Source organism: Podarcis liolepis (genome assembly GCF_965112155.1).
Source record: "Podarcis liolepis genome assembly, chromosome: 13".
In the NCBI taxonomy this organism is placed as follows: Eukaryota; Metazoa; Chordata; class Lepidosauria; order Squamata; family Lacertidae; genus Podarcis; species Podarcis liolepis.
The window spans coordinates 13762911-13779318 of record NC_139573.1 but is presented as its reverse complement, the minus strand read 5'-3'; the positions used below and the strand labels follow the sequence as shown (position 1 = coordinate 13779318).

Below are 16408 nucleotides of genomic sequence, written 5' to 3'. Positions count from 1 at the left end.
AAAGACAGAGGAAAAGTGATGCCTCCAACTTCTCTTTCAGATCACAGTTGATTATAAAAAGTAAACATGGTAAATGTATTCAGAATAGTTTGGCTTGGGTTAGTGTAATCTTGAACATATCTAAGCTTGACCCCTTGACCCTTATTGTGAATATTGTTCACAGTCTTATAGAATTATCATCACTTGGCTGCTGGAACCTGAAATGAGGCATTTAATTCATTGAAATTAAATAGCTGTCCATCAGCCTTTCTCCTAATTTTGCAATGATGCTTGTGTGTGTACACACACACACATGCACAATATCTACAAAAATGTGAATCTTGGGATAAAGTATATTTAGAAAGGCATCCTTTCATAAAGGATATATTTTAGAAATGTGTATTTTTCAAGAAAATCCATTCAAAAATACTATTTGAAATGGGAATTTTCTTGTAGCTATTAAAGTACAGTTTAATGCAGAATCAAGACTGAACAGACTTATGAATGAACACCTGCAAAAGTGACATTAACTAGAAATACACTCATCTACCTACAATTTTATTCCTAGTCTACCCCCCCTGCACCACCACCTTTTGTTCTTTTGCAGATGGGTGACCCCCTCCCAAAAGCTTCTCAGCTCTTTCCTGAGACAAGGAGCAAACATAGACCCGTGAAGCACCTTGAATGAAAGTCATCCCATCTTACGTTACTAAACAATTTAATTGATACTTTTGGGTGAGATCTATTCCAAAATTCTATATTAGTGCAATACCTTTATTAGACCAACCAAAATATAACAAAATACCATGCAGGCCTTCATGTTCTCCAGAATTCTTCATCGGACTAGATGTCAAGCAAAGTTGTGGGGTAGGGTGCTGGGGAGAGAAGAAACTTTGGGTGGTGGCAAAGCCATGAGCCTACACTTTGTATAAGGGCCTTAAGATGGAGCATAGGAAGAAGGAGGAGAGATGTGACTAACACTCTTCTCCCATGTTCCGTCTTAACACTTTTGAGATACAGATTAGTGGAACAGTCAACTCCCCCCTACAACCCTTTCATTGTGTACCATCAAGCCCAATGAAGCTTCCACTCTATTTAGTGACATTTCAGTTGACCTAATAAAACTATTACCCATGTGTTTTAGAGATTTTTTAAAAAAGGTCCAGTGAGGTTACTTTTAGTTAGTTAGTTAGTTAGTTAGTTAGTTAGTTAATTAAGGTGGTGTCAATTTGCAAGATAAGAGGGTTTGTAGGCTCCAAATGAAGGCAGAGAACCAAATTATTTATTTTGATTGTTAAATAAAAATCAGGGATGCAGCTAGGAATCCCAGAGACATCTCACAGCCTTTCCCAAGTACTCATCTATGTCTCTCTGACCACACACTTCTATAATGATCTATCACATTTCCTTGAAGCAATCTTCAACTCTTTCTAGAAGGTGGCACTCGTTCAGATCTGATCCTCCCCAGTTCCACTCCAGTCTCCATTTCTTTACCTCAGTAATTTTCGGTACATTTCTCCATCCAGCTGAAGGCTCATCACAAATGTTGTGTCAGGATTTGTAAGTGGGAACATGTTGCTGTTCCCTCTGCCTAACATGGATGTTCAGTTGTCATAGTCATGGGCTATATGGGAAGAATGAGTGAGTCTTTGTATCTACTACAGAAACCTTGAATGCTCCTGTTAAATATTAGGTGTCCCTTGGGAATGTGTCCCTTAAGAACCAATGCCATTAGCTATTAAAAGCCAAGAGACAGGTTACTTCCTTCTACTACGGTGAAAACACAGATAATTTCCATTGTTAAAAACCTTTGTTTTCTTTCTGGCTAGACAGGGACTGAATATAATGATTGTGCTTTGTGTGAATTCATTCTACCCATTTTTGGCTCCGCTGCTGACTTGTATTTACCCCCAATTCATTGGACTCTGAGGCAATGTTTGGTTATTTTTAATCCCCTTGGTTGAAGATTGTGGTGAAAAAAGTTACCTCAACAGGTATATCATTATCTTACTATGTCTAAAGGGCACCAAATCAATGGTTAAGCAGAGCTTTTTGGACATAGCTTCAATGACCTTCATGGGGTTACCATGCCTCCCCTGTAAAGATGCAATACCATACTTGGGATACTTAACAATCCCTAAATATAGCAGGGTTTTCTCTCTGGGAAGGTTTAATGTTCTCCCTTCCAATTTATTAGATGGCAGATACAATAAAACACCAATGAACAATGGATACTTCCCTTCTAGCAACACAAAGGTGGATTCTGTCATCCAAAATGCCCCATTACACAACCCCTCCCTGGCCACTCTTATGAATCTCTTTGCTTCAGGACTCCAAGAAGTCACTCACAAGGCAAGTGGCAATGTTATTGAATAAGACCATTGTTATCAGACCACTTATGATTCCTCTAGCTATTATTGTCATTGTGTGCTTTCAGTTGTATTAATATGCATTTTTATTTATGCTATTTATTATTAATGTTTTAAAATGTTATAATGGTGTCTTTACTGCAAATAAATAAAAAGAAGAAGAGTAATCAGATGGGTGCATTGTGTCGTGGAACAGGTTCTGTGGTGGAATTTGGAATTTGGAGCAAGTTCTAAAGCCCCCACTCTCTGCTTCCTGGAGCCTGAAGCAAAATGAGCTAAACGTGCAGTAATCAATTGTGACCAAAGTGATCTGAAGCGCTGATTTAGACCAAGCCTTTGCCCCAATAATCCCACAAAAATAAAGAATATATTTCATTCACAATATTAAAATAGTTTATATACCTCCCTTCATCAAGCAATCCCAGGACAGTTCACAGAATAAAATAAAAGATAAAACACAATTAGATAATTAAACCGAAACAATCTTCTTCGGCGATCACTCATAGCCGAGTAAGATTGTCTTCCATAAACACGGTTTTAACAATGAGTTTGTAAAACAATAACCACCTCCTTCCCACAGATACATTTAAAAGGCTGTAGGATATTAATCAGCCAAAGGCCTGGTTGAAGAAGAACGGTTTTGCCTGGTGCCTGAAAATATATTATGAAGGAGCCAGGTGTACATTCCTGGAGAGCCAATTCCACAAACAGGGAGCCACTACATAAAAGGACCATCCTTGTGTTGCCACCCTGTGGTGGACCTCACATGAAGGCGGCACGTGAAGACTTCCCTTCCCTTCCCTGAACCTAAGCTTCATCAATGAACCAAAGCTTTACACACAGAGAACCCAAGTTGAAAAACAGGAGCAGAGTTTGGGCACAGGCTTTGCTCAGATTCTATATGTTGGCAATCTTATCAGTAAACAAGCTAGCAAGCTGCAATGAGTCAGACCTAGCTCAGTATTTTTTATACTCACTTAATAGTGGCTCCCCAGGGCAGGAGTCCCAAATTGAATAAGATATGGGGGGGGGGGTAGGTAAGGCCCGCCCCACATAATCACATGGCACGGTGCACGCACAGCATCTGAATGGCAATGCCCATCAAATATTTTGTTGTGGGAGCCGAAGACCCCTCAGCCCTTAGGAGTTGACTCCTATGCTCCAGGGCTTCAGCCGGGGTGTTCAGCCCTTTCCAGAGATGCCCTACCACTAACCTATGACCCTTCCCATTGGTTTATTTCTGAATATGATTTGGCCACATGGCACACCACCAAACTTCCTTAATAGTTTGTGAGTTCCTCCTTAGGTTCTTTTACTCTAAGTCAGGGGTCAGCAAACTTTTTCAGCAGGGGGCCAGTCCACTGTCCCTCAGACCTTGTGGAGGGCCAGACTATATATTTTTTAAAAAATAATGAACGAATTCCTATGCCCCACAAATAACCAAGAGATGCATTTTAAATAAAAGGACACATTCTACTCATGTAAAAACACGCTGATTCCTGGATCGTCTGCGGGCCGGATTTAGAAGGCAATTGGGCTGGATCCGGCCCCCGGGCCTTAGTTTGCCTACCTACTCTCTAAGTGTTCCACAACCTTAACCATAGTAATACACAAAGGATTGTAATCAGTGACTTTTCTATTTCCTTTAGTTAGTGATCTTGTTTTATTTGTGATGCGTGTTTTGCTGCTTGTATTTTAAAATTTATCTCAATATAGAAATCTATTTTTAATAAAAAAATTTAAAAAGAATGAGAAGCACCTTCCAATAACCCAATTTGGAGGGTTTGGGATGTTAGCAAACTAAGATATTATAAATTATAAGGTCTTCAGCAATCTCTGAGGAGCTCTTGCTTTGAAGAAAAACAGAATTACCCTCGATAGGGCAATTCCCAAGAGTGCATCCTTTCTTCAATTAAAACCTATGCAAATCTTTTCAAATAATGCTCTGAGCTTAGCATGGTACCCACAACTAAGATTTGCAGACACACCCTGCAGTGCAGTCCTTTATTTCTCAGTTACCAAAGCCAGTTCTGAGCAGGTGCAATGACAAAATTAAATATCCATGGACTCTAAATACTGAGACTTTATCTGCATCAGGTCTTTGGATGGTAGGATCAGCTTTCTGTGTGCTGTTGAGTTGAACGCTTTGTTGTCTTGGAGGACAATTTTTTTCTTGACCCAGATTCAAGTTGTTGTCATCTACTTGCCTGAAAGTTGCTATACATTCTTCAGAGATCCTCGATGTGAAGAGGTACTGAGACATTTCAAACACAGCAGTAGATGAAAAAGGGTTCCAAAGGAATAGATTTCTAAGGACTGATGTCAACCCACCCTGCCACCTCACCTATTGGCATAGAAACTTCTTTAACCCTCCCTTTCTCCACCCAGCACATTACTTCTACCTTACTGGTATTCTTCTTCTGCAAATTAACAGATACCAGTCCTTATCTCAGAAAAAGCTTAATGCTGAGGACAACTCATGCCACATCAACAGAGAATTCATCCGTTCCAAACATTAGATTAACATTTTAACACTTGATAATTCGAGGCTAGCTTCCAGGCGGTTTTCTGTGTGATCCAGATGGAGCTGGCCAATGGGACGACGGTGCAGGAATTCATTCTGCTGGGCTTCCAAGTTGGACCACAGGGACGCCTGCTCCTTCTCATCTTCTTCACAGCAGTCTACACCCTCACGTTGGCTGAGAACTTCATCATCATCATGATAGTGGTTCATGATGCTCGCCTGGCTCGCCTGCCCATGTACATCTTGCTGAGCAACTTCTCCTGGCTGGAGATGTGTTATGTCACTTCCACCGCACCACGGATGCTCTTTGACTTGTCCTTCCCAGGTGGGGTCATCTCCTTCCATGCTTGCTTCCTCCAGTTTTACGTCTATTTCTCCCTTGGTACTTCTGAATGCCTGTTCCTCTCAGCCATGGCCTTGGACCGGTTTTTGGCCATCTGCCACCCACTGCGCTACCCACAAATTATGTCTCCAGATTTCTGCTATGTCCTGGTGGCTGCATGTTGGATTTTGGGCTTCCTGTGCTACATTGTACCAGTGTTTTTGATCTCCAGGTTGTCCTTCTGTGGCTCCAATATACTTGATCACTTTGTGTGTGACTCTGACCAACTCTTAGCTGTGGCCTGTCCTCCCCTGGGGTACCTCCCCCTCTTCTGCTTCATTGTCACCGCTTGTGTGATTATGGTCACCTTCCTTTTCATTGTGGTCTCCTATGCATGTGTAGTATTCACCCTGGCAAAAAGATCAAAGGAGAGCACTGGTATCAAGGGTTTTTCTACAGTATCTTCCCACCTAGCAGTGGTGGGATTCTTTTATGGATCTGCGGCGGCTCTGTATATAGGGCACGGTGGAGAGAGTCACAGCGACAACACTAAAGTGATGACTCTATTTTATGCTTCTCTGGTCCCTATGCTCAACCCCCTCATCTACTGTCTAAGGAATAATCAGGTGAAAGAAGCATTGTTTCAGTTGTTGAGAACAAAGAGGGTGATGTAGGAAAGTGGAGGGGAAAGGGATGTATTTTATCTGGAATAAAAGTGGGAGGGTGGGTGACTTGCAAGGAATTGTTTTGGGATCAGATAGGCAATAAAGGATATACCAAGTGTGTACTTCAACATGTTTTATTGGTAGGCGAGAATATGAAGCAGAAAGCACAGAAAAGCAGATATAACATATCATCCTTTCAGTTGCTGGGAGATCATCTCGTGTGCAATGAATGGTACAAAACTCCTGACAGTGAAGTTACATCCTCTCAAGTCCTTCCTATTCTCAAGGTCTGTCTGACAACTTCACTCAGCTTTATATACAGTTTTCGTGTCTTAAGATGAAGCTACCTAATCTTCTACCTTAATGGCTGCTAAGTGCAGAGCCAATGTGTGACTTTAAAGGACTGGCTGATAGCCAAGGAGAAAGCTGAATTTCCTGTGCTAACCCAAGGCACTTAAGGTAACTGGCAGCTGTTCAGTCCTATAATTCAGTGACCAGGAAGGAAAACCCACCACTGCTCTTCCTGGTCTTAACCAGAAACCCAGCAGCCCTTAATTATGAGCTAATACATTTCTATACCCTATTAACTCCTTAAAGGATACAGCCTAGAAGGATTTTAATATTAGTCACTAAGCAGCTTCATGCCCCTATATTGGTTCTACATAAGGCATCAAAGAAATAACTTGTTGGAAGCAATCCACCTCCTCATGATATCACTGTCCTTCTCTGAGTTTCCAGTACAGTGGGGCCAGCTCTGTTTTCTTTAGCTTTGATTATTCATTTAGCTTCCAACACTGCTGAATACATTTTTGTTCCGGCAGACTTTCGTAGATGAATAAATGAGTCTTTACCATTAGTTAGGATCCTCATCCTGTTTTAAATGTATTTGTTGTACTTCTTTTTTTAATGTCTTTTAACTCTCTTTAAATCACATTGAGATGGTGGTTTGAAAGACAAGTAATATATTAATTGTATTTAAATGACTAGCAACAACAATTTTATGGTCTTGCCTATAGGAAATCCACATTATGGATTTGGTGAAGTGTTGTAGCTCAGTGAACGAGTATTGACTGCATACATAAGGTTCCGGGTCCAGTCAAAGGCATCTCCAGGCAACTGAGACAGACACTTGGCTGAAATCCAGGAGAGCTACTGCCAAACAATGTAAACAGTACTTTGTTAGGTGGAAGAATGACCTGACTCAGTATAAGGCAGCTGCCTATGTTTCTGTTGCTGCTGTTGTGTAATTGAGGTGGGAGTTGGATAATTTGTCTGTTGATTTATGCTGCATTTTACTTCATTCATTGTATCCTGTCCTGAGAACTTTGGCTGAAGGGCCATCTAAATAAAACAATGAAATTAAGAGTAATTCCCAGGGTTTGTTTATTCCACTTTTCTTTTTGCTAGTTGTTAATTTCCCAAGCCCTTCACTATTGAGTCCCTGGGCATCTCTCTGGGTGGGGTGGTTTCCTCCTGGGATTTTTGGATCTGTCTATTTAGTCTGCATTCTATCACTATGCTTAGTGGGGAGTTAAGGGAATCATGTGCCTGGGCCAAGGATAGGGGGAAGAGGGGAGAAGGGTTGTCACCCTTGTGATGGTACCAGTGATTGAAGGTATATGGGGGCTGGGGCAAGAGGGACTAGTTATATCAAAAACCTAGTCCCTTCTTCTTTACCCACTATATCTCAGAATGTGGGGATGCTGGTCAGCTGACCCCCTAGTCAAGTATTGTTGCTTAATACCATGTCTGCCCAGAAGGAAATATCTATCCAAAATTTGATCATGGATGAGGGAGGTAACTTGGCCTCTACAACTGAGACCTGGTGGCCCTCTGCTACTCCTGCAGTGTCCACTCTTGTATTAAATGCAGCACCAACCACCTGATATCATACATAGCAATTCCATCTCCCTCACTATGAGAGTAATTTACACAGTGTCTGGGTTTGAGGGATTGTTTGCAATTGTGTTGGGCCAGAGAGACAGAATGAGGCTGTTATTTGTCTTCCATTCACTCCACAGTACTATAACCTCCCTAACTGTGCTGGCAGAGGTGGTCTTAGATGCCGTGTTGGATAACCCAATCACAGTAGTGTTGAGGGACCTCAATATCTTTGCTGAGGCTGCCTCAAATGTGCAGTCTCATGACTTCATGGCCTATGTGACAAATATGGGGCTGTTTCAGAACTTCTCTGGTCCAACACATGCTGCTGCACAAACCCTTGACGTTGTATTTGCCACAAAGTGGGGTTGGGGGATATATTCCCTGCTGAGCTTTGGGCTGAACATGTCTACTTTGTGCTGTAGGAGTGGATCGATTCCTGAATCCTTTGAAGGACTTTTCATATGACATGGCTGGTGCTCCTATTGGGGCTCCTTTCACACTGTAGCTTGGTGACATGGATCAAACCATGGACCCTATAAGCTCCTGAGTGCCCTCATCATTGCTGTGGAGTGAAGCAAGTTGATCTCTTTGGTAGTCTTGTGACCTGATTACACATGAGATGAAACAGAAGGGTTGACAGGCAGAGTGCAGGTAGCATACATCTCAGCCTATATCTGACTGAACATATATGAAGTCACATATATGAAGTCACATTACTGTGCCTTTCACATGGATGGGACATCAGCAAAGAAAGTATCTGTCCACCACTACTTGTTTCCACAAGTCTTGTAGTTTGTTAAGGGTGCTAGGAATTATAGCTCTGGGAAGTGTTAATTATGGTTCCCAGATTCTGTGGGGGAAGCCATGATTATTAAATTTCCATAGAATTTCTGTAAAATGTATGGTAGGGCGGAACTTAGAGTTCCCAGGGAGAGATCACTCAGAGTTCCCAGGGAGAGCAGCTCCTGTCTTCTGGAATTCCCTCCCCACAGAGCTGCATCACTATACAGCATATGGTGAATGCTGAAGAGACACCTACTTACCCTGGTTTCACTAGATTCACCCTTTTGCTTTGATTCCAATTTGGTTTAACTGTGTATACAATGTTAAATGGTTGTAAGCCACCCTGGGATTGGCTGGTGAATGCAGGATAATAAATTTGATGATGATGATGATATTCTGAATCAGACCTTTAGTTCACCTATCTCAGTATTCTCAAAAATACTTGACAGAGTCTCTTCAGAGCTTCAGCCAAGGGTCTTCAGCCCTGTCTGAAGGTGCCAGGGACTGAACCTGGAACCCTTTGCATTCAAACATGTACTCTACCACTGAGCCTTGCCCCTTCACCTAAAACCCCCCCAAAACATTTGTTTTCAGACTATGATCTGGCTACATAACTTACACAACCAAACATCCTCAATAGTTTGCAAATTCCTCCTTAGACTGTTTTACTCTAATTGTCCCTCAGATTTCCACACAATTCTCTAAGGAGTCTAATCAGTGACTTTTCTATTTCCCTTAACCAGTGGTCTTGTTTTATTTGTTGTTTGTGTTCTACCCTTTTTGCTGTCTGTATTTTAAGCTTCATTTTAAAATAGAAATCCATTTTTACTTAAGAAAAAAAAGAAAAAGAGAGCAAATACCAGTAGTATTCCCAATTCATCCAATGTGGAGGGTTCAGCACGTAAGTAAACAAAGCTACTATACATTACAAGTTCTTCAGAAATCCCCAAGGAGACCTTGTTTTGAAGGGAAACAGAATTAGCCTTGATAGGCAAGTTCCCAAGAGTCCTTCCTTTCTTGAATGAAAACGTCAGCAAACCTTTAAGATAAATGCAGTCTTTTCTTTCTCAACTACCAAAGCTAGCCCTGAGCTAAAGGAATGACAGAATGAAGTATCTGAGCACCATGAATGCTGGGACTTTATCTGCACCAGGTCTTTGGTTTGTTGGAGGAGGTTTCTGTGTGCTATTAAGGTACAGAAACATTGGGTTATTCCCAAACCAAGCAGGGGTGTGGTGGGAATTTTAGAAGGCTAGGTTTTTTAAGATGCAACCTGTGACAATTCTAGTACTTTTGATGCTTCAGAGGACAAAGACAGCTGAAACAAATTCATATTGTCATATTCTACTTGCTTAACATACCATAAACAATGTTTGGGCAGAAAGAAGGCTGGGAGATTTTGGGTCAGTTTCACGTTGACCATCAGTTAGTGTTGATTACTAGGAGGTTTGTAAAGAATACTGGACCTGACTACTGATTCAGAAAGTTATTTATATTCTCAAGCAAAACTGCATTCTCAGGAGTGCCTGAAAGCCACTGTATAATTGTCCAGAGATCCTCAATGTGAACTTTGCCTGCTATATTTAAAGCATATTAGTAGATTAAAAATGAATCTAAAGCAAAAAAGGATTCTAAAGTCAGCCCACCCCTACCACCTCAATGTTTAAAGCATATTAGTAGATTAAAAAAGGATTTTAAATGAATACATCACTCAGAACTGAAGTCAGCCCACCCCTGCCACCTCAATTATTGGTAAACAAACTTGGTTAACATTCCCTTCCTCCACCCAGCACAAAGGCTTTCTCCATTCCAAACATTAAATAACCTTAGTTTACCACTGAAAATGCAAGACTAGCCTCCAGGCGGTTTTGTGTGTGATCAAGATGGAGCTGGCCAATGGGACGACGGTGCAGGAATTCATTCTGCTGGGCTTCCAAGTTGGACCACAGGGACGCCTGCTCCTTCTCATCTTCTTAACAGCAGTCTACACCCTCACGTTGGCTGAGAACTTCATCATCATCATGATAGTGGTTCATGATGCTCGCCTGGCTCACCTGCCCATGTACATCTTGCTGAGCAACTTCTCCTGGCTGGAGATGTGTTATGTGACGTCCACTGCACCACGGATGCTCTTTGACTTGTCCTTCCCAGGTGGGGTCATCTCCTTCCATGCTTGCTTCCTCCAGTTTTACGTCTATTTCTCCCTTGGTACTTCTGAATGCCTGTTCCTTTCAGCCATGGCCTTGGACCGGTTTTTGGCCATCTGCCACCCACTGCGCTACCCACAAATTATGACCCCAGATTTCTGCTATGTCCTGGTGGCTGCATGTTGGATTTTGGGCTTCCTGTGCTACATTGTACCAGTGTTTTTGATCTCCAGGTTGTCCTTCTGTGGCTCCAATATACTTGATCACTTTGTGTGTGACTCTGGTCAACTCCTTGCTGTGGCCTGTCCTCCACTGGGGCACCTCCCCCTCTTCTGCTTCCTTGTCATCTCTTCTGTGATTCTGGTTACTTTCCTGTTCATTGTGGTCTCCTATGCATGTGTAGTATTCACCCTGGTGAAAACATCTAATGAGAGCACTGGTATCAAGGGTTTTTCTACAGTGTCTTCCCACCTAGCAGTGGTGACACTCTTTTATGGATCTGTGGCAGCTATGTATATGGGGCACAGTGGAGAGAGTCACAGTGACAACGCTAAAGTGATGGCTCTCTTCTATACTGCTTTTGCCCCTATGCTCAACCCCCTCATCTACTGTCTCAGGAATGATCAGGTGAAGGAAGCATTGTTCCGGTTATTGAGAAGAAAGAGGGTGATGTAGGAAAGTGGAGGGGAAATGGAGGTATTTTATCTGGAATAAAAGCCAAAGGTAGTAGGGTGGGCTTATTTAATTAACTTCCTTTAATTATCTCATGCGTACAATGCTTTGAGACTGTGGTATAGAATTCAATATATAAATTAACTGTAACAAGATGAAGAGCAATCATTTTATGGTCCATGTTATTTTATTACTACTACTTTGTTTGGGGGAAGGGTTCTAGCTTTTGCATGCAAAGGGATTCTGCCTTATTCCTTGGCATCTCCATGTAGCTGGGAGAGACGGTTGCCTGAAATCTTGGAGAGCTGCTGCCAGTCAATGTATTACACGGACCAATGATCTGACTTAGTCTAAGGAAGCTTTAAATGTTCCTATTTCTGCTACTGTGTAATTGAGGTGGGAGTTGGGTAAATTTATTATTGATTTATGCTGGGGTGGGTAGAAAGAGTAATCACTGCTACACTGGTGGAGGGCAGAGTGCCATCTCCCTTGAAGGTAATGACAATGCATCTCTTTCTTAAGCAAATCCTGGATCCACCATTGTCACTTGAGTCCCAGGTACCACCAACAGCTAGAAGTGCCTATCTACCGCTCCATCTGGTTCATCAGGTCTGGGCCCTTTGGGGCAGAAATGACTTGGTCATGATACTCCGTGCTCTGGTAATTTCTAAACTGGATTACAGCAACAAAGCACTAAAGTAGGGCTGCCTTTGAAGACTTTGCAACTTCAGCTGGTTCAAAATCCAGTTGCCTTTAGAACTCATATAACTCTAAAACACTCTTTGATGTTAATAGCAGCAGATGGGGCCCTCATCTGGAAAAAAAATCCCATGAGTCCTCCTTTCTTGAATTAAAATTTGAGCAAACCTTTAAAATATAATGAAGCCTCCTTGCACCAATGACTCTGCATCAGATCATTGGTTGGCTGGAACAGCTTTCTGTGAGCCCTTGAGATACAGAAATATTGGATCATTCCCAAACCAAGAAAGGATGAGGTAGAAGTTTTAGAGGGTTAGGTGATGGACCACAACTTACATATCAGTATCAGAATTTGCAAGGCTGTTATCCTTATAATTAACACATTTTTGGTATTTGACATGTAGGCAATTGGCTTTCCTCAACCCAGGCTCCTCTCCAATATGCTGGAGAGTGACAAATGATAGGCAACTACCTAAACATGTGGTGGCAATGCCCAGAAGTTGAAAAAATGGAAGAAAGTTTTTGCAGAAATCTCAAAAACAGTAAAACAAGAATTATAAATTGCTCCTACCCTGGTCTTGCTGAAATTATTTGAATATAGTAATAAAGAACTGAAGGGGAAGGAAAACTCAACACTAGAAAAAATTAAGTACATAAATCTTCAACATTTCTAATGTAAAGTTTGGCTAATGCCTGTATTGGAAAGACTGTCACAGACTTCAAGTAATAAAAGGTCAAAGAAAACTGGACAAGTTTTGGGTAGGCCAACATTCAGTTATTGGTCTTTTTAAAAGGGCAATCAGAATTGATTGAAAAAGGGATGCATGAATTGAGAAAAAATAAATGCGGATCAAATGGATGGTGTTGTTTGTTTTGATTATAGGTTATAGAAAGTAATGAATGTTGTAAATGAAAGATTAATTTTATATATTATAGTAGATTGAATATTATGTTAAATAAGAAACTCTTTATTCGATGTGTATGTTACATTGTATTTTAAATAAATGTAATCTGAATCCTGGAATATTATTCATGGGGGTAATATATATTTACTTTTGTAATAAAATTTGTTATTTAATATCAAAGTGGGGCAGAGAAAAAAAATAAAACAATGAAAATTAGAATAAATAGAATGGTTTTCAGTGGTGTTTATGCCACTTTTTATTTTGTTGACTGCTTGTTTCCCAAGTCCTTCACTAGCAATTCTAGAATCATAGAATCATAGAGTTGGAAGAGACCACAAGGGCCATCGAGTCCAACCCCCTGCCAAGCAGGAAACACCATCAGAGCACTCCTGACATATGGTTGTCAAGCCTCTGCTTAAAGACCTCCAAAGAAGGAGTCTCCACCACACTCCTTGGCAGCAAATTCCACTGTCAAACAGCTCTTACTGTCAGGAAGTTCTTCCTAATGTTTAGGTGGAATCTTCTTTCTTGTAGTTTGGATCCATTGCTCCGTGTCCGCTTCTCTGGAGCAGCAGAAAACAACCTTTCTCCCTCCTCTATGTGACATCCTTTTATATATTTGAACATGGCTATCATATCACCCCTTAACCTCCTCTTCTCCAGGCTAAACATGCCCAGCTCCCTTAGCCGTTCCTCATAAGGCATCGTTTCCAGGCCTTTGACCATTTTGGTTGCCCTCCTCTGGACACGTTCCAGTTTGTCAGTGTCCTTCTTGAACTGTGGTGCCCAGAACTGGACACAGTACTCCAGGTGAGGTCTGACCAGAGCAGAATACAGTGGCACTATTACTTCCCTTGATCTAGATGCTATACTCCTATTGATGCAGCCCAGAATTGCATTGGCTTTTTTAGCTGCCGCGTCACACTGTTGGCTCATGTCAAGTTTGTGGTCAACCAAGACTCCTAGATCCTTTTCACATGTACTGCTCTCAAGCCAGGTGTCCCCCATCTTGTATTTGTGCCTCTCATTTTTTTTGCCCAAGTGCAATACTTTACATTTCTCCCTGTTAAAATTCATCTTGTTTGTTTGGGCCCAGTTCTCTAATCTGTCAAGGTCGTTTTGAAGTGTGATCCTGTCCTCTGGGGTGTTAGCCACCCCTCCCAGTTTGGTGTCATCTGCAAATTTGATCAGGATGCCCTTGAGTCCATCATCCAAGTCGTTGATAAAGATGTTGAATAAGACCGGGCCCAAGACAGAACCCTGTGGCACCCCACTAGTCACTCTTCTCCAGGATGAAGAGGAACCATTGATGAGCACCCTTTGGGTTCGGTCAGTCAGCCAGTTACAAATCCACTGAGTGGTAGCATAGTCAAGACCGCATTTTACCAGCTTCTTTACAAGAATATCATGGGGCACCTTGTCAAATGCCTTGCTGAAATCAAGGTAGGCTATATCCACTGCGTTCCCTTCATCTACCAGGCTTGTAATTCTGTCAAAAAATGAGATCAGGTTAGTCTGACATGACTTATTTTTCAGAAATCCATGCTGACTATTGGTGATCACAGCATTCCTTTCTAGGTGCTCACAGACTGTTTGCTTAATGATCTGCTCCAGAATCTTCCCTGGTATTGATGTCAGACTGACTGGGTGGTAATTATTTGGGTCCTCTCTTTTCCCCTTTTTGAAAATAGGGACACTGATTCTCTGGGAATCAGTGTGAATCTCCCTGGGTGAAGGAGTGAGGGAAGTGTTCACAACAGTCTGCAGGCCACAGTTTGGAAACACCTGCTATATGGTCCTTGGTACTCTCTGTAGGCCACACTCTTCTTTAACCACAACCCTTACCCTCTGGGCTCACCCTACATCACCCCTGCACAACAACAACAGCAGCAGCAGCAGCAGCAAGGCAGCTTCCAAAAGAATATTAAAAACACAATAAAATATCAAACATTAAAAACTTCCCTAAACAGGGCTGCCTTCAGATGTCTTCTGAAAGTCAGATACAGTGGTGCCTCGCAAGACGAAATTAATTCGTTCCGCAAGTTTCTTCTTCTTGCGAGTTTTTCGTCTTGCGATGCACGGTTTCCCATAGGAATGCATTGAAAATCAATTAATGCGTTCCTAGGGAAACCGACTTCAGACCAGGTCCGGGGACAGTCTGTCCCCCGACCTCTCCTGAAGGCTGGGGGGGGGGGACAAGGGCTTTTCTTCCCACCCCCAGCATTTTAAAAAACCCCGGGACAGCGGAGGGCTTCTCCGCTGTCCGGGGCGATCTTAAAATGCTGGCGGGCGGCATTTTAAAATCGCCCCGGGACAGCGGAACACTTCTCCGCTGTCCGGGGCGATTTAAAAGCCCCTGGGAAGGCTGTCAGGGGCGAAAGTCTTTGCTCCCCCCGCCTGCCTTCAAAAGCTGTCCGGCCAAGGCTTCGCGGACCTCTGCTGGCATGCCGAAGCCTGCGCGCACTGACATCAGCGCGCCCAGGCTTCGCGGACCGCTCCGCCAGCAGCGGCAGCGCTGCCGCTGCTGGTGGAGACTTGCCGGCATGCCGAAGCCTGCGCGCGCTGACATCAGCGCGCCCAGGCTTCGCGGACCGCTCCGCCAGCAGCGGCAGCGCTGCCTCTGCTGGCGGAGACTTGCCGGCATGCCGAAGCCTGTGCGCGCTGACATCAGCGCGCCCAGGCTTCGCGGACCTCTCCTGCCTTCAAAAGCCGTCCGGGATAGCAGGAAGCGCTTCCCTGCTATCCCAGACTGCTTTTAAAATGCTGGCGCTGGGGAGCAAAGCCTTTTGGCCCCCGCCAGCCTTCCTGGACCTCTTCTGAAGGCCGGAGGGGGGGGAAAGGCTTTGCTCCCCACCGCTAGCATTTAAAAGAGGTCCCCGGAGATTTCCCTATGGGCTTTCGTCTTGCGAAGCAAGCCCATAGGGAAATTCGTTTTGCGAAGCGCCTCCAAAACGGAAAACCCTTTCGTCTAGCGGGTTTTCCATCTTGCGAGGCGTTCGTCTTGCGGGGTACCACTGTATTTGTTTATTTCCTTGACATCTGATGGAAGGGAGTTCCACAGGACTGGTGCTGCCACTAAGAAGGACCTCTGCCTGGTTCCCTGTAACCTCACTTCTCACTGGGAGGGAACTGCCAGAAGGCCCTTGGAGATGGACCTCAGTGTCTGGGCAGAACAATGGGGGTGGCGACGCTCCTTCAGGGATACTGGGCTGAGGCTGTTTAGGGCTTTAAAGGTCAACACCAACACTTTCAATTGTGCTTGGAAACATATTGGGAGCCAATGAAAGTCTTTCAGGACCAGTGTTATATGGTCTAATACCCTTCCTGAATGTTTTTGTCTGGCTAGAATGTATCCTTGGATTGCCAGCACAAGGGCATAACAGCCATAACAGGTGACAGGAGGGCCAAAGGAATCAACACAGGAGAATGGTATTTGGTTGAACTGGGTCAGAACTTTAT

General features: G+C 43.1%; 3 protein-coding genes across 3 annotated transcripts in view; all 3 read left to right on the top strand.

Moving 5' to 3' along the window:
* The window catches only part of LOC310691388 (vomeronasal type-2 receptor 26-like), a 252293-nt gene that overhangs the window by 18120 nt on the left and 217765 nt on the right, over window positions 1–16408 (top strand). The gene's annotated exons all lie outside the window — the stretch shown is intronic.
* On the top strand, window positions 4930–5868 carry LOC310691435 (olfactory receptor 11G2-like; the record flags this gene model as incomplete). The annotated part of the gene is made up of 1 exon (XM_083471227.1): window positions 4930–5868. One exon carries the CDS (start codon window positions 4930–4932, stop codon window positions 5866–5868), a length of 939 nt encoding a protein of 312 aa, XP_083327353.1.
* Window positions 10410–11348, top strand: LOC310691432 (olfactory receptor 11G2-like; the record flags this gene model as incomplete). Its single annotated transcript, XM_083471224.1, has 1 exon — window positions 10410–11348. One exon carries the CDS (start codon window positions 10410–10412, stop codon window positions 11346–11348), a length of 939 nt encoding a protein of 312 aa, XP_083327350.1.